Consider the following 17,484-nt stretch of genomic DNA (forward strand, 5'->3'; position numbering starts at 1 on the left):
AGGGGAGGGGCAGGCAGGTAGGTGCCTTTCTCCAGGGATCCAGCACTCTGGAAGGTCTCTGCGTAGCCTGGCCCGGCTGGAGACGTGTCCTCACGGGCGACTGCGGAGACCCCAGCGTGTCCCTTCGCGTCTTATTCCTGCCTTCGAAGCTAGCCTTGGACGTCTCTTCCCCCTTCCCAGCACGATTCCAGGATCCCTTCCCTCTGGGGCCGATACCTGGAACTTGCCTTTTGAAACCAGCCCTAGGTACCTTCCCTAGGGTGCCTGGTGTCTCTCCCCAGGGGCCCTGGTCCTGGGCCATGGCCCACAGGGCAGGCCTGGGGCCTGGGTGGCTGGGGGCTGTGGCCATTCTGCTTTTACTTGGATTATTCCGGTCCGGACTTGGTGAGTATTTGCTGCGGTCTGAGAATGTGGGGCTTGGGGGGAGGGGTGGTGGACATAGGCCAAGGGTATAACCCTTTTCTGGGCACATCCCTTATCCCTTATCTCGGCTTCAGCCTCCCTAGCTCTGGGCCTCTCCCTCTCCCTTCAGCTTTGGCCCCCTGGGGGGTGCGGAGTGGGGGTGGGGGACAGTCCTCTGGAGAAGTGGCAGGTGCTCAGGGGTCTGGGAACTCTGGCCTTTCCTGTTTACCCTTCCCTCTTTCTCTCTTCCTCCAGGAGCAGATGGGGATGAAGGTGAGGCTTGTGTGGGGGAGGGGAAAGGAAGGGGGCTTGGATTCAGATTCCAACGGAGTGTTTCATGAGTGCCTGACCCTCTCTCCGGTAGGGCCCACTTGCCCATCCTTATTGCCTTGTGTAAATCCTCCCATTAGTCTGTAAGTTGGGGACGGTAGCCGGCATTCTCTGGAGAAAGAAACTGAGGTACAGAGAAGTGACTTGCCCAAGAGCACACAGCCACTGAGAGGCATAGCTGGGATTTTAAACCCACGTCTGAGTCCAGAGGTACGACCTTTGAGGAAAACCAACCAAGGCACACCACGCGACTCTGAGTCTGGTTTTCAGTCCCCGCTTCACCGCACACTGTGTATTCTTGGCCAGTCCCCTCACCTCCAGAATGAAGTCGATAATGTTTGTCTCCTGGGGCCCCAGTGAGGACTCAGGGAGATAAAGTCAGTGAGTGAAAGCCCTCTCGCGGCCCCGCGCGTTGCTTGGGCAGTCACTCATTAGTAGCTATTGTCGTTATTAGGAGGACAGAAGGAGGAGCTTGGCCGGACGGTTTGCTCTGCTCCGAGGAAGGTGACTTTGGGAAGGGCTGTCGGGTCCTGCTCCCAAGGGCCGCAGCCTCCGTGGGGGTGAGGCTGTCCCGGAAACCAGATGCTCAGTGTGGGAGGCCTCTTGTTTGTTCAGCACGCATCCACGACTCCGGCTGTGTGCCCAGCCCCGTGTGCTGGGCACGGGGCACTAGGAGGTCTGCTCCAGGCCCCGTCAGCGGGGAATGCCCGGATTCTGTGCTGTCACAGACCCCAGCACAACAGTTGTGTGAGGGGGCGGTGTTGGGGGTGGGGGGCCGGAGCCCCCAGCATCGTCCAACTCAGCCAGCCCCGTGAGGGCAGCTGAAGGAGAGGCTGACGTTTGGAATCACCTCCGTAGGCAAATAGGTTTGCTGAGCTGAGTAGGGATGAGGAAAGGTGTGCTCGGCAGAGTGACCTGGATAAGCAGAGGTCTAGAGGCAAGCAAGTGTGTGGCCCAGTGTGTGTGACAGGAAGTGTCCGGAGGGATGGCTGGACTAGGTGGTAGCGTCCTGGAAGGTCGGGAATGTATCTGGAGGGCAGTGTGGAGCCAGGAAAGGATTCAAGCTGAGGTGTGACCCGATCAGATCTGTGGTTTATAAAGATCTTCTGACTTGTGAGGAGTGGACGGAACGGAAGGTAGGAGGACCTGAGAGAGAGGAAGCTGGACGAAACCCGAGCTAGGTAACAAGGACGGTGAGGGGGCAGAACCAGCCGTGCCCACTGAGCAGTGGGATGGGGCCAGAAGGGTGGCTGGCTCCCGTGAGCTCACTTCCCAAGCTCCAAACCAGATCAACAGGAAGCGGCAGGCCTGAGGAACCCGGTGCGGGGGGCCCCAGAGGGACCTGACCCTCTCCCCTTCCTCCCTGGACAGCCTCCTGTGGTGTGGCCTCCCAAGCACGCATCACCGGGGGTGCTGGCGCAGCTGCCGGCCAGTGGCCCTGGCAGGTCAGCATCACCTACGACGGCACCCACGTGTGTGGCGGGTCTCTCGTGTCTGAGCAGTGGGTGCTCTCAGCTGCTCACTGCTTCCCAAGGTACCAGCCGGGTGGTGGGGGCGGAGGGGGGGGGCGCCGGGGGGGAGTCAAAGTGGGCTAAGGTCAAAGTTCAGGGATCTTCCAGGCCAGAGGTTAGAGTTCTTGGGTTGGGTCCAGGGGTAGCAATAATTAAGTCCGAAAGGATCAGTGAGGAGTGAAGGCCAGAGGTCACGGGTCACAGGATAAAACTAATATGCAGTTTGGGATCGAAAAGGCCCTTTGCCTGGGACCAGAACCTGGGGGTGGATGGAACGGGGATCCCCAACAGGGATCAGGGAACTAGGAGAGGTCTCCTGGGTCCCAGCCTTGGCCCCTCTGCCTGCAGGGAGCACCTCAAGGAAGACTATGAGGTAAAGCTGGGGGCCCACCAGCTGGACTCCTACACCCCTGAGGCCGAGGTCCGCACCGTGGCCCAGGTCATTTCTCACCCCAGCTACCGCCAGGAGGGCTCCCAGGGCGACATCGCGCTTCTCCGGCTCGGGAGGCCCGTCACCTTCTCCCGCTACATCCGGCCCATCTGCCTCCCTGCAGCCAACACCTCCTTCCCCAATGGCCTCCAATGTACTGTCACTGGATGGGGCCACGTGGCGCCCTCAGGTGAGGTGGGCGCTGACGTCTAGAGGCATTGGGGGGGGGTGTCTGACTCAGGGGAGGAGGCCCTGGGTAAGCATCTTTTGCTCCCACAGTGAGCCTCCTGGTCCCCCGGCAGCTACAGCAACTTGAGGTACCACTGATCAGCCGTGAGACGTGTAACTGCCTGTACAACATCAACGCCAAGCCTGACGAGCCCCACTTTATCCAGCAGGACATGGTGTGTGCCGGCTACGTGGAGGGGGGCAAGGATGCCTGCCAGGTAAATGCAGGGGGGGTCCAGTGAGACCAGTGCCTTTTGGCAGATGAGGGCCAGAGGGGCTGGCATGGCCGACCTGAGGCCCGGGGCCCCATCCTAACAGTACTCTATGGCTTTTGTCTTCAGGGTGACTCTGGGGGCCCACTCTCCTGCCCCGTGGGGGGCCTCTGGTACCTGGCAGGCATTGTGAGCTGGGGCGATGCCTGTGGGGCCCCCAACAGGCCTGGCGTGTACACTCTGACCTCCAGCTATGCCACCTGGATTCACTATCACGTGACAGAGCTGCAGCCTCGTGCGGTGCCCCAGGTCCAGGAGTCCCAGCCCGATGGCCATCTCTGTGTCAACCATCAGGCCTTCAGCTTGGCCCCAGCCTGGGGCTTACAGGGGCTCGTCCTTCTGTTGCCACTGGGCCTGACCCTGGGCCTCGTCTGCTAAGCTAGTCATCCTGGGAGCTGACCCTGCTTCCTGGACTTCCACACTGCACCCAAGGACAGAGGCATGGCCCGGGAACGGAGCTGGCCCTTCCCTGACATCTTCTGGGCCTGGGGGACTGGCTCGAGCCACCCCTTCCTTCCTCCCCGGACCTGTGGGAGCCCAGAGCACCGTCCTGATCTTTGAGCCCTCTCTTCTGGGTTCGTTCTTTGGGACTACAACCCACAGTCAAAGAGGCTTTACTACCTGTGGTATTGGCTAGAACCTCTGGCCACCTCCACCCGCTGGCTGGGCTCCTCTGGAGCCCCTGAGGACCCTTAACGATGAAAATGAGCCCTGGCTCCCCGCTTTGTTTCCAGAAGATTGGGTACCTGCCTAGTTAATTGCTGCTGAAGGGCTGGCTCCAGCACCCTGAGTGCTCCTTCTGCCTGATGAGCCCCATCCCTTCACCCTCTTCCTGTCTCCTGAGCTGGGGCTGCCTCCGGGCAGCATATTCTTAAGAACAGAAAAGGCCCCAGTCTTGCCCCATTGGCTGCCATGCCCTCCTTGAAGCCCGACTCCTAGACTCCGGAGGACTGAGCCCCCACCGGAACTGGGCGTGGGCTTGGGCCTGGGGTGAGGGACGGAAAGAACAAGCAGGAGTGAAATGTTTTGAGCACAACTGGCTGTGCGTGACATGTGCAGCGAAGAACATCAGCTCTTGGCCTCTCCCTCCCACCTCCAAAGTCCAGAACCACTGGCAGAACTTACTTTATTAAAAAAAATGACGAAACAGGTCTGTACATATTTACAGGCGGGGGGAGGGGGGCAGGGAGGCACGGGTCCAGCAGCAGGGGCGCAGCCCACTCACTTCTTGGAGAGTTTGACTTGCTTGTGCTTGGGGGGCGCCCACTTGAGACAGACCGAGTCCACTGTGGGGAGAGAGGCATGAGAGGCAGGGCTGGGCCTCTGGGCCCAGGCCAGGTTTCACCTCTAGGCGAGAACAAGGGCATACTGAGTCCTGGGGAGGGGGCAGGGAAACCTTGGGAATGAGGAGCCTGCCCCAGGCTTCCGTCCCAGGAGCTGGTCGGACCAGTTTGGGATCATGTAACAGTCAAAAGGTAGCTTTGGCTCCCAGTAGATCTTAACACCTACCCCCCCCCCCCACACACACCCTGGGCGGCCCCCCACCTACCTGTTATGGGTGGTTTCTTATACTGGGCACTTTTGAGGTGTTCTTCTACCAGCTTGGGTGTGACACAGATCACATGCTGGCCCTTCCAGTACTTGACCATGTTGAGGGACTGTAGGGTGCTGATGATGTCATTCTGGGTGATGCTAGTCATCTGGCTGCAGAAAGGGATTAGCACGGACGTTGGGGAGAGTTCCCTTGTGGGGTCGGACTGGGACAGCAAAAGGGGACAAGGACATGGGATCATGGCCAATCTTGGAAGAGTTCTTCCCTCTTTAAGGGTTCCAGGGCCCTCACCTAAGGTCCTTGATGGATAGTGTGCCCCGGAAGTCTCGCAGAATCTCCAGCAGGACCCAAGACCAGTAGCTGCGGTAGCTGAGCTTGCCCAGGTCGGACAGCGGCTTCTCAGGGGAGCCGACCGTGCTCTCTAGCTTGGAGAGCTCGTAACCTGGCGGCGGTGGAAAGGAGGGTTCGGAGGACCCTGCCCCGCCCTGGCGCCTCTCCCCCTCCCCCGCCATGGCACCCCCACCACAGCTGCCCCTTCCTCCATAGGCTAGGAACCACTCACTGAAAGCAATGAGGAATTTGCCATAACCACGGCGCTGGTAGGGGGGCAGGGTCAGGATGCAGGCCACATTGTTCCCATCTGGAGACTCCTTCTCCTACAGGGATGTGTGTGGTCAGGACCTCTGGGGAGGTTCGGCCCCTTCTGCCGGTCAAAGTCCCCACCCTCCCTCAACCTGGGCTTCCCAATCCAGCACCTTCGAGAAGTAGCCAACGATGTGGGCCCCCTGCCTGTCCACCTCAGTCAGGATGTAAAAGACGAAGGGCTCCACGTCAAAGTACAAGGTCTTGTGGTCCAGGAAAAGCTTGGCGAGCAGACACAGGTTCTGACAGTAAATCTGAGGGGCAGGGGAGGTGGAAGCAGGCTCAGGGAGCAGGTATAACTCCCCACCTAGCTTCTCGGAGGCCTGGGCAGCGGCCGCCACCCGCTCTGCAAACGCCCGCCTTCAGAGAGCAGCCAATGCCGAGCCGCTGAGAAGTGCCCCCCCAGCCCCAGAACAAGAGCGCTTAGAACCGAAAGGAGTCTTACAGTCATTTTCTGGATGGACAGGGAAACTAAAAACCAGAGAGCTCGATTAATCAGTGACCGCTTCTCCCCCAACCCCCGTGCAGAAAGGTGAGTTGCTTTGTTTTGTGTTTTTTTTAAGATTTTATTTATTTATTTATTTATTTATTTATTTATTTATTTAGAGAGTGTGTGTGCGCGAATGGGGCGGGGCGGGGGGCAGAGGGAGATGAGAATCCCAAGCCGACTCCACACTGAGTGCAGGGCTGGATCTCATGACCCCGAGATCATGACCTGAGCCAAAATCAAGAGTCAGACACTCAACCGACTGAGCCACCCAGGCGCCCCAAAGGTGTCTGTTTAAGTTATAGCATGGGAACAGGAGTCATGGGCAGGAAAAGCTCTTTTTGTTGTTGTTGTTTTAAAGATTTTATTTTTAAGTCCTCTCTACACCCAACATGGGGCTGGAACTCACAACCCCGAGAGCAGGGGTCGCACGCTCCACCGACTGAGCCAGCCAGGCGTCCCACACAGTTACCACTTCTGAGTGCTAAATAGGAGTTCAATCTTCAGGGACATTAACTTTTAGGTTTCAGATCAGGAAAGTGAGGCTCAGAGGAGCTAAGTGGCTGGTGTAAGGCTCCATGGCTGGTGAGTGCTGGGGCAGGATTCAAACCGGTAAGTGCGTTCTGTCTTATCCGTAGCTGTATCCCCAACACCCAGCACGGGGCGAAGCATGAAGCCTGGTGCTTGGTAAATGTTTGCTGGATGGATGAGCTTTGAGCCTGATTCCCAAGCCTGAGTGGTCTGCCCACTTGGCCACACACTTCTGCTGGGCCTCAGCAGCCTCCTTGCTGTAGGCCCAAACACCTACCTAGGCTAGAGACCAATATCAGGACGGATAATGAGACCTTGATGTTGGCTTCATGGCACAGATCAGGAGACCCTCTGGTTTATGACACCTTTTACATCCACTCTTACGTGACCCAACAATTGTGAAGTCCGGCATTGCTAGCCCATTTTACCTAGGAGGAAACTGAGGTTCCGGGAAGAGGCAGTCCCTGGCCGAGGCTTCAAAGTTAACAGGGTAGAGTTAGAGAGAACACCCACGTCTCCTGCTAGAGCCCTTTCTGCCACTCCCCCTGTTCATGCTATGAAAGGCAAAGCAGGGGGACCCAGGCCAGGCTAAGAGCCAATATTCCCCTTGAGCTATTTACCTCAAGGCTGGCTGAACTCAAGGAGGTCACCAATAATAACAAAGGCCTATGTTTACTAAACACCTACTTGATGCCTTAAGTACTTGACATTGCTCATTTGTTCCACCAACAATCCTATTAGGTAAACATAACCATGACTCCTGTCCGACAGATGAGGAAAGAGGAACAAACAGCGTTAAGTCACTTGTCCACAATCAGCTAGTCAATGACAGCACTGTTTGAAGCAAGAGCCACCTCAGAAGCCTGCCCTCTAGGCCTTACCCTCTACCGTCCCCTTCCCTGGGAAACAGGGACATTTGGTCAGAGCTTCCCAGACTGACCAGGCAAAGGCCAGGTGCTCAATGGCAGCAAAGCAAGGCCCCAAATGCCCCACCCTGCCCCACCGAGGTCCTCCTGCCAGAAACAAGGAACTCTGCGGCCAGAGCTACCCAGCTCTCTGGCAGCAAGTGACAAAAAGCCGTCCCCTCCCAGGGAAGAAAACTTGCCTTCAGGCAGAAAGAGAAAGCGCTTCTAGAAGCAGCCTCAGGCATGACAATCTCTACTCTGGGCCAGGACTGCCCCAACCTAAGCCACCCCATCAGGAGGAAAGTCTTCAGGGACAGAACAGAAACCCTGTCCCCCAGGCTGGCGCCCTAGAGCCGGGTGTTTACCGGGCACCAACCACAGGCCAAGCGCCAGGCTAAGCATGACCTCACAGGTCTCTCCCAGGTGGGGGCTTGTCCTCAGGCTGGCCTCTACCCTTCGGCGACAATGAGGATCATCCAGGAGGTGCTTCCCCCCACCTCCCCACAGCACTTCCGGCCCCCTAACTCACCTTGTGGTCTTTGCCATCGACCTCATACACAGAGATGTTGCTCTTGCGATAGATCTCCTTCCCGGGGGGCTGCCGCCACTGACACTGGCCCTGGGGGGTGGGGACGGGGAGACAAAGGCTTGAGACCTTGAGGTTTTCTGCTAGGTGCCCCCATCCCACCCTGTGTGGCTTGCAACAGGTCTCTCTTCTGTTTCCCCATCTACAGACCCTGGGCTCCGTACTTCACCTACATCAAGTAAGCCTCCCAACTACCTGAGGAGACAGAGCCTATTTTACAGATAAAGAAACCGAGGCGCAGAGAGGCTAAGTAACTGGCTTGAATATCACACAGCTAGATGGTCTCAAGTTCGGGCCAGCCTAGCTCTGGAGGACTCTGGAGGGCTCTCATCCATGACACTGGCAATCCCTAAAGCGCACACATTTGCCTCAGGTCACGCCCTCTGGGAAACGCCCTGCTGCGCTAGCCTGCGAGCCCCCAGCACCCCACCCCCGGGCCACCCCTGCCAACGCCTCCCATCCGTCCCCACCTTCCAGCCCCATTGCTCAGGGGCTACGCTCACTTCCTCTTTTGCCCCGAGGAACCTCGCACTGGGCTGGCCTCGATAAACATGTAGTGTCTGGGGTGACCTGAGGAGGTGGTAAGGGCGGGGATTACCGTCCCCATTCCACAGAAGAGGAAACTGAGGCCTGGGGGAAGGCAGCGAGTTGGCCAAGGTCACACCAGCCGAGGCAAGGCCAGGCCTAGAACCCGGGTCTCTTGAGCCACGGGCAGCTTTTCCTTGGACTCAACTCCGCTGGACCTGTCTCTCTTCCCTATCCCTGCTGCCTCGGCCCCTCAGCCTCCACGGCCGCCTCTCTCACCGGGCCCAGCCGGCCCAGGCTCACCAAGTGGAAACGGTAGCTCTTCTCAAATTTCATGTACTTGAGGCAATACTCGCAGAGCCACAGCTTGGGCTGTTTCCCGTAGTCTTCAGGGAACGGTGAGAAGTACCAGGCATCGATCTCGTAGTTCCCGATGTGGATCTTGTCCACGTACTTCACCTTGGTGATCTGTGAGTAAGGTGGGAGCGCAGGGCAGTGGCTGGCTCAGTCGGGGCAAGGGAAGGCGGCCGAGGGAGCGCCCGCGGGCAGGAGCCCGGCCCCTGCTTACCGCCTCGTGTTCCTTCTCCAAGGCTGCTGTGGTGGGGTCCATCTCTGCGTAGGTCTGGGCAAGGACAGAGCCGGGAACAGAGGTGAACAGAAGTGGTGCTCAAGCTGTCCCTCCCCTGAACCAGAGCCCGGTGCTTCCCTCCTATCTTCCAGACCTCATCCCCCGGATGACAATAATAACCGCACGAACAGCTAACTTGTTTGACTCGGTTTTGAAGCTGGCTGGGCCAAGCTCCTCTCCTGCCTTCCCACCCACCCACCCACACATCCCTGATGCCCACGTTTGGACCTTTTGCCAGATGAACAGGGCTAGGAGCAGGAGGCCCGCTTCCGGTCCTTGGGCTATACAAAAGGATCAATCCAGCTCTGCCAAAATTGTCATGAGGCAGATGAAGAATGGATCTTCTCTTCCGTGCCCATAGCAGGAACTGGTGCTGGACTCCCCAGCGTGACCTGACCTCTTTCCTGAGCACCAGGTCCAGGGAGCTGCCTGCTCCCGAGGTCCCTCCTGCAGCCACATCAGACTCGAGGTGTCCGGAAAGGAACTCAACCCGTCCTCCCTGCAGACCTATTCATCCTCCCGGGGTCCCCGTCTCACTGGGGGCATCACCTTCAGTGTAGCTCCTCCTCCTCTCAGCCTGGCATTCAATCAAGGGCCACGGTCCGTCAGTTCTACCTCCCTGATGTCTCTGCAATCGGTCCCTCTCTGGAACTCTCCTCTGTCCAACTCCAAAGAGCCACTGCCACCATCTCAAGTCTGGACCATTAACGACGCCTCCGCAGATTCCCAGCCTCCCGTCGCAGCCCCTCCAGGTCTACACTCTCAAGGCCCCTCTTTCTGTGGCCTTCGTGCTGTGAGCATGCAGTTCCCTCTCCTTCGCCGCCAAAAAACACTTACTCAACCTCGAGCAGAGCGTGAGCCAGGGGAGTGTGAGATGAGGCAGTTTTGTGAGCCATCGTGTGTAATCATTTTTTACTGGGCTCTTTCCTGTCCTTCAAGGCTTCGCGCCCGGCCCGCGCCCTGCCCGCCCCCTCCCGGAGACCTGACTGAATTCTTCCGACACACAACACACCCTCTCCTTTCCAAGTCGGGAACACACTGGTTAAGAGCAATCCCCTCTGACTGCTCCCACTTAGTTTCCCTGATTTTCCCAAGTCCTTAGAAGGCAGAGACTAAAAGCCATGTCACACTCCCAGCACATCCTGTTCCTCAGCCAGACTCTGTAGGAGCAACCAAGCACAGCCTGATAATGGAGAGAGGGCCCAAGAAGGCCTATGACCTACACCAGGGGAGACAGCAGCCTCGCCCTGCAGTTGAGAAGGGAGGAAGGAGTCAGCATTTTACCCAGACCCCCTTCCACAAAGCACTTTGCTTGTCTGGCCTCATGTAACCGTTTCGGCCACCCTGAGATGTAGCCTTTTTATTTTGATTTTACAGAGAAGTAAATAGGCAGGGAGAGGTGAGGTCACCTGCCCTTGGGGACTAGCTAGCTGCCATTTATTCCAAGTGCCAAACACTCCACAGGCAGCATTTTCTTTAGTCTTCACAAAGCCCCTGAGACAAGAGTGCTCATTATCCACACTGCACAAAGAGCGGCAAGGTTACAGAACTGGTACCCAGCACCACTGAGCACAGGCCCCTGGTTGGTCTAACTCCGAGCCTAACCCCTGCAAAGATGCGAGAAGAAAGATCTTCCTCCTCATGTGCCTCTTTAAAAACCCACTTCCCAACTCTCATAAAAGACAATCCTCTTCTGCAAATGCATTAAAGAACTACAAAAACACTACTTTTCTTAAATGCTGCAATTTATTTAGAATTAAACATTAATTAGGCTCCGAAGAACCTTGCTGATTATTAACTCGCCGATTATCCATCCTTTGATTTTATCACCTCTGGCCCATTGTCATCCGCCCTGCCGACTACCAGCTTCGACGTACATTTTTAAGATTTAAATTTGCCAGCGCAACCTGGTCGAGGAACTAAGAGAAACTTAGACCTGGCCACGTGTGGCTATGTGAATTCGTTAAGTTGAACACAAAATGAATTTTTAGCCACACCAAACACATTGCAAGTGCTCGGTCACCACATATGGTTAGTGGGGCTACTCGATCGGACAGTACAGATATATTTCCACTAATCACAGGAAGGTCAACTGGACACTGCTGCCTTAGACCCTGAGGGGTCTTTCTAGCTTAGGGTATTTCAAATTTCTTTTGAAATGCAGTCAGCACTGTAAACCAGTTGACCTATCTGTGTATATACACAGTACATGTATCTGTACTTGAAATAAGAGCTTCTCACAAATAATTCTTACCTTTAATAAAGGGCAACGTACTGTGGTATTGCCTATCTTACCCTATTTCTTTCTTTTTTTTTTAAAGCAGGCTCCACACCCAGCGTGAAGCCCAACGCGGGGCCTGAACTCATGACCCTGAGATCAAGACCTGAGCTGCGATCGAGCCGGGCACTTGACTGACCGAGCCACCCAAACGCCCCATATTTTTATTTTATTTTTTTTAAGTAATCTCTCCACCTAACATGGGGCTTAAACTCACACAACCCCGAGATCAAGAGTTGCATGCTCCACCAACTGAGCCAGCCAGGTGCCCCTCTCTTTCATTTTTAAATTTAAAAGCCTGTTACAACCCACTGAGCTAATTTGGCTATGCCCCACAGCTGGAAAAAACATTGGCCCAAAGCACACAATGAGCACTCAGAAGGAAGACGTCACACTGGCTGAAACTAATGAATGTCTAAGTGCTTGAGAACTCAATAGACCCCGGTCTCATCTACACTCCCCATTTTACAAATCAAGAAACTGAGGCTCAGAGTGGGGGGAAATAACCCCCAGGGGTGGCATGGGTTGGGGAAAAATACCCAGGTTTTGGATCAAGAAGGATCCTTCCAGGTTTTGGATCAAGTGGCCCAAGTTTCCAGGACGTGGCAAAGTCATGGTTAAGGGCTGGTGCCCTGAAGTCGGACAATCCAGTTGGCAAATCTAATTCCTGACCGGGTTCTTAAACCTATCTGTTCTTCCCCTATAAACTGGACACAATAATGATGCTTACCTCACAAGGTTGCTGTGAAACTTCAGGGAGATCATGTATTAAAATACTTAGCCTAAAACTTTGGCTCACAAGCCAATAAATGTTTGCCATTATTATTCTAATTCCAGCCCACCCTTTTACTAGCTGCGTAACCTTGGGCATGTTACCTAACCTCTCTGATCCTGCCTTCCCACCTACAGAAACCATTATCCCCGTGGCACTTTAATTGTTAGGAAGGATATGATGAGCTTATATACGTGCAGGACTCAGCACGGTGCTTGGCAGCAGCAAGTGCCCAATATCATTCATTCTCTTCCTTCCTTTTGGACTTCAATTCTTTGTCTAAGGTGGCACAGCAAATAGGAGACAAAGGAGGCTAGTGGTGCAGGAGGCCTGAGTTCCAGTCCCAGCTGTGCCATTTCCTGGGAGACTGCAGCCAAGTGCTTGCCCTCTCTGAGCCTCATTTTTCTTCTGTGAAGAATATTTGACAAAACACAGGTAAAGTCCCTGACACACCGTAGGAGCTTTAGAAACGGGAGCTGCTGTGGTTTGGGCACTGGGACTCAAGGGAGCTGGCAGAGGCAGCTGAGCCTCCTGGGGCCTTGGAGAAGGGGAGGGGGCCCGGACCTTCTGCACGTGGTTGATCTCATCATGCTTGCGCTTTTGGTTGCGAGTGATCTTGCGCTCAGGCTGCTCAGCCAGCTCGCTCAGGTACTTCTCTGAGTTCTTCTGCACAGCATCTTTTACTGTCTTGGTCAGCGCCAGCCGGTTCTTGTCTACCCATTCGTCCAGTCGCCGGTTAACTGTGAGGATGGGCCATGAGGGTGCTGCCCTTCCACCCCTCTCCCCAACCCCCACCCAGGCCCGACGCCCCCAAGTCACTCACAGCCCACGTAGTGTACATAGAATTCCTCTCGGCCCTCCTGATCATTCACTCGAGACTGAATCACTTCAGCAGAATCTGTGAAAGAAAAAGGCTAGGATCATCAGGAAGGCAGACAGGGATGGGACGAGAAGGATCCTTCACACCGAGGAGCAGTTTCCAGATGCCAGGGCCATACATAGGCTAACATCACCTGCCTACATCTGCCATTCCATCGATCACTGCCTGTGAAGTGGGCCAGGTTGGAGCTGTTATTCTTACTTTGCAGATGAAAAACTGAGACTTACCCAGGCTCACGTATGTGAAAAGTGCTAAGAAGCTAACACTTAACTGGGTTTAAGTCTGGCTTCAAATTCAATGCTTGTGTTATACTCAGTTGTTCATTTGTTCAGGAGTCATGAGGGCTGGCTCTGGGTTTATATATAATCCTAGCTCCCCACTTCCTTTATTTAACGGCAAATTATTTTGGTTGAGCCTCAGTTTCTTCATCTACAAAATAGGGATAATAGTGCCCACCTCAGAGGGAGAGTCAATGCCGCTAAAGCTTTTTTAGCATAGTGCCTGACAACTGACAGACCATTCAACAAATGAGTAAGGCAACCACTGCGTGTCTGGTCCTATGCTGTGTTATTGCTGGGTAGAGAGGACATTGCAGTGAATCACAAGATGCCCTGCCCTCCAGAAATTCCCACTTTGATAGGGGAAGATGCAGACTGACAATGACAACATAATGTCACATATACCATGGCTGACTGAGGTATGAAGAAAATGTTGCAGGCACATACAAAAGGGAACGACTCACTCTGCCTGAAGGAAATCAGCAATGGCATCACAGGAGTTATGGTATGTTAAAAGGTTGAGTAAGCGCTAGCCAGGTGAACCAGGCAGGAGAAAGGGAAGAAAGGGCATTCAAAGCAGCGGGCACAGGCGGTAAAAGGCATATGGTCTTCAGTGGGTACAATGTGGTCTGCTCCGGCAATGGCCTTTGCTAGGAGTGGCTAGAAACCAGAGAGGTCACAAAGATGCACGCCATTCTAAGGAATTCGGGGTTTATTCTGAAGATGAGGGGGCGGGGAAGGAAAAGGGAAGCTCGTTTTTGTGTTTCCGTAGGTCCTCTCCGTTGGCAGTTGTAGAAGAGGGCTGGAAGAGGAAGTCGCAGAGACAAGACACACCAGCAAGGAACCACGGTTTTGTCTGAAAAGGCAATGAAGCCTAAGATTGGACAAGCAAGTGGAATGGGAGCCCTACACAGCATTAGAAGAACTCGGTGACTGTGGTGACTACTGCGGTTACGAGGCGGCGCCCGGGAGATCCCGAAACTCCGCGTTCTTCCCTCAAGCCCCGCCCTCACGACGCCCAGCCCCTGAGAGAACCCGCCTTCAGACCCCGCCCCCTGGCCTTGGGCCCCGCCCTCACGCCAGGTGCTGTCCGGGCGTCGGCACAGGTACGTTTCTCCGATCTCCACGGTGACTTCCGGCTCGCCGCGCGCCGGGGTCGGGGGAGAGACGCGGCCCGGGGATGGGGCGGTCCCCTCGACCGCCGCATTCTCCCCGGGCCCGGGATCGCTCTCCCCCGCGACCCCTGAAGCCGCCGCCGCAACCGCCGCAGTTGCTCCCTGTGCCGCCATCGCTGTAGTGGAGATGACGCCAGAATCCGGCGCCACGCAGCCCTTTAGTTCCGGGTCAGCGACGCGTGGCGGAGGCCGCTACCGGCTTGAGGGTGGGGTCTGTGATGTGGGAAGAGCTCATTGGTTAGTGCGGCTTTCCAGCCGCCCCCTCCCCCGCCCCCCGGACAAGTTTGACCTTTCTGTGCCAATTGCCCTGGAATTTTTTTTTTTCCGTCTGGAAATATGGCTGAACCCCCGAGTTGAAAGAGGAGGAAGACTTTCCTGATGTGATGACTCAGCCCGATCTTTTTAAAGGGCCTGGTACCCGAGGAAGCCAGGATGTGCCACTTACCGGAAGCGCTGCCCCCACTATACCCGGTACCGGGCGAGCCAGAGCGGCCTCCCTGGCTGCCTGGCATTAGGGCTTTGAGCCTGGAATTAACACCCACCCCCGCGCCGCCCGTTTCCGCCAGACTAACCCAGATCACCCCTTTTATAGAGATTGAGGGAGCTGCCTTCCTTGTTCAGGGTGAGGGAGACAGGACGTCTGTTGTCCAGGGATAGCGAGTAAATTGCTCTCATAGAATGAAACCTTTCTAAAGAAAGGACCAGGTCCCCTACAACAGACATCCCCTAAACAAGCTAGTCAAAGGCAGTGGGACATACTGGAGAGCGTCTTGGGCTTAGTGAATGAGGAATCCAGAGTTCTGACCCTACTCCGGGTAAATTGTACAAGGGTGTCCATCCTCGGAGCGACCGTAAAGGTTAAATTACATATAACTGTATAATCCATATAGCTATATAAAGGGTAAGCCATATATTTACCTGTCTCTTCTGTATATAAGTGTGTTGCACAGTGTCAAACACGGTAGGTGCTCAATAAACATTTTGGCCATTCTCTGAATCTTCTTTGACTTATAAATTGGTTACTGGGATTAGAAGCAATTCTAACGGGGTGGAATGTTCAAGGCCTGAGGATGGGGCTCAGGTTTCAGATCAAGAAATAGTGGAGTTCGTTGGGGGTGAGGTGATGGCAGTGGGAAGCACTGGTAACTTGGCTTTGGGGAAATTAAAGAATTGGGGGGAGAGTGGGCAGTGAATGCCAAGTGTCTGGCTGCATAAGAATCCAAAGAAATAAGTCAGGCAAGAAAAAAAAATTGCAATGCCCTGGGGCGCCTGGGTAGTGCAGTTGGTTAAGCGTTGGACTCTTGGTTTTGGCTCAGGTCATGATCTCAGGGTCATGAGATCGAGCCCCATGTGAGGCTCCATGCTTAGCACAGAATCTGCCTAAGCCGGTTTCTCTCTCTCCCTCTCCCCCGCCTCACCCTCTAAAATAAATCTTAAAAAAAAAAAAAAAAATTCCAGGGGCACCTGAGTGGCTCAGTTGTTAAGCTTCTGTCTTTGGCTCAGGTCATGATCCCAGGGTCCTGGGATGGAGCCGTACATGGGGCTCCCTACTCGGTGGGAAGCCTGCTTCTCCCTCTCCCACTCCCCCTGCTTGTGTTCCCTCTCTCACTGTCTCTCTGTGTCAAAAAATAAAATCTTTAAAAAAAATTCCAGGGGCGGGCGCCTGGGTGGCTCAGTTGGTTAAGCGACTGCCTTCGGCTCAGGTCATGATCCTGGAGTTCCTGGATCGAGTCTCGCATCAGGCTCCCTGCTCAGCGGGGAGTCTGCTTCTCCCTCTGACCCTCCCCCCTCTCATGTGCGCTCTCTCTCTCTCATTCAAATAAAATAAATAAAATCTTAAAAAAAAAAATTCCAATGCCTTCTCCCACTCCCCATACCACCCCCCATCTTCAAGACTGTTATTCTCTCCACCCAGGGTTCTGGTGCCTCACTTTTGACTTCACCCAACATCTTGTTACAGGGTTGCTGTCCTTTCTAGTTGAGGATTAGCCTGGGCTTTATAAATCCCTGATCCAGGTTACTACACCAACCTCCTCACTATTCTCCCTCTAATCCTCCTTCTCATGTGCAAATCTGTTACTTCTAGAACTGTGTAGATGCTTCACCCAGACCCTCTGGAATTTCTTTTTGTTGCTTCTTCAGATCCAGATTACCTTTGATGTGCTTTCAAAAGCCAGAGGCTCTTTGTCAAACTATCCCTTGGGCTAATAGAGCCGTTTTGCCTTAAAAAAGTTGAAAAGGTGGGTGTGGGGGTGGGGGGGTCGAACGGGGCAGGCACACACCTGGGTGGCTCAGTTGGTTAAGTGTCCATCTGACTCCCACTTTCAGCTCAGGTCAAGATCTCAGTGATGTGTCCAACTCCGATTTTGGCTCGGGTCATGATCTCAGGGTTGTGAGATTGAGCCTTGCGTTGGACTCCGGGCTCAGTGCAGATTCTGCTTGGGAGTCTCTCTCTCCCTTTCCCTCTCGCCCTCCTCTCTCTCTCTCTCTCTCTTTTTTAAGATTTTATTTATTTGACAGAGAGAGACACAGTGAGAGAGGGAACACAAGCAGAGGGAGTGGGAGAGGGAGAAGCAGGCCTCCCGCCGAGCAGGGAGCCTGATGCAGGGCTCGATCCCAGGACCCCGGGACCATGACCTGAGCCGAAGGCAGACACTCAACGACTGAGCCACCCAAGCGCCCCCCCTTCTTGCGCATGCTCAAATAAATAAAATCTTAAAAAAAAAAAAAAAACTGCAAAGGGAAGTTTTCAGCTTGAAAGTTTAAGTACCTACCCACCCCTACTTCCCAACGGATGATTGTCAAGCAGAGTTCATCAATGACTATGGAACTTAGCTCTTCTGCCTCCACCTCTAAGGCAGAACTTAGTAGCTGGCTCTGAACTTTTGCCTGAGATGACATCCTTGTCTGGCCTCCTGCCCTTCCCTTTCCTGCTTCCCCTACTCCCTAACTGGAGCACTTTCTCAACAAATCACATGGACACAAACCCTCCTTTCAGCGTCTTCTTCTGGGAAATCCAACTGGAAACATCCCTTTCTAGCTGAAGATCTGTCCATGGATTCCTGCTGCCTA

General features: G+C 54.7%; 2 protein-coding genes across 4 annotated transcripts; one reads left to right on the forward strand and one right to left on the reverse strand.

Annotated features, from left to right (window-relative positions):
* The first annotated feature begins 37 nt into the window (after positions 1 to 37).
* PRSS8 (serine protease 8) lies at positions 38 to 4,130 on the forward strand. Of its 3 annotated transcripts, XM_025854160.2 has the most exons (6): positions 38 to 384; positions 658 to 675; positions 2,104 to 2,266; positions 2,592 to 2,863; positions 2,953 to 3,119; positions 3,243 to 4,130. In XM_025854160.2, exons 1-6 carry the CDS (start codon positions 300 to 302, stop codon positions 3,549 to 3,551), a joined length of 1,014 nt encoding a protein of 337 aa, XP_025709945.1. In that variant the 5' UTR covers positions 38 to 299; the 3' UTR covers positions 3,552 to 4,130. The 3 variants fall into 3 exon arrangements, with proteins under 3 accessions (XP_025709945.1, XP_073744286.1, XP_073744285.1); XM_073888185.1 differs by lacking the exon at positions 658 to 675 and having other exon boundaries at positions 2,571 to 2,863; XM_073888184.1 differs by lacking the exons at positions 38 to 384; positions 658 to 675 and adding an exon at positions 759 to 1,474.
* A 155-nt stretch (positions 4,131 to 4,285) lies between these two features.
* KAT8 (lysine acetyltransferase 8) lies at positions 4,286 to 14,546 on the reverse strand. Its single transcript, XM_025854092.2, has 11 exons — positions 14,316 to 14,546; positions 12,903 to 12,977; positions 12,644 to 12,819; positions 8,970 to 9,023; positions 8,705 to 8,869; positions 7,820 to 7,909; positions 5,481 to 5,621; positions 5,288 to 5,381; positions 5,017 to 5,167; positions 4,723 to 4,877; positions 4,286 to 4,459 (listed from the first exon to the last, which is right to left on the reverse strand). Exons 1-11 carry the CDS (start codon positions 14,524 to 14,526, stop codon positions 4,395 to 4,397), a joined length of 1,377 nt encoding a protein of 458 aa, XP_025709877.1. The 5' UTR covers positions 14,527 to 14,546; the 3' UTR covers positions 4,286 to 4,394.
* Between the last annotated feature and the right edge of the window lie 2,938 nt (positions 14,547 to 17,484).

Source organism: Callorhinus ursinus, unplaced genomic scaffold (assembly GCF_003265705.2).
Source record: "Callorhinus ursinus isolate GAN/ISIS: 27379988/994484 unplaced genomic scaffold, GSC_fseal_2.0 scaffold87, whole genome shotgun sequence".
NCBI lineage: Eukaryota > Metazoa > Chordata > Mammalia > Carnivora > Otariidae > Callorhinus > Callorhinus ursinus.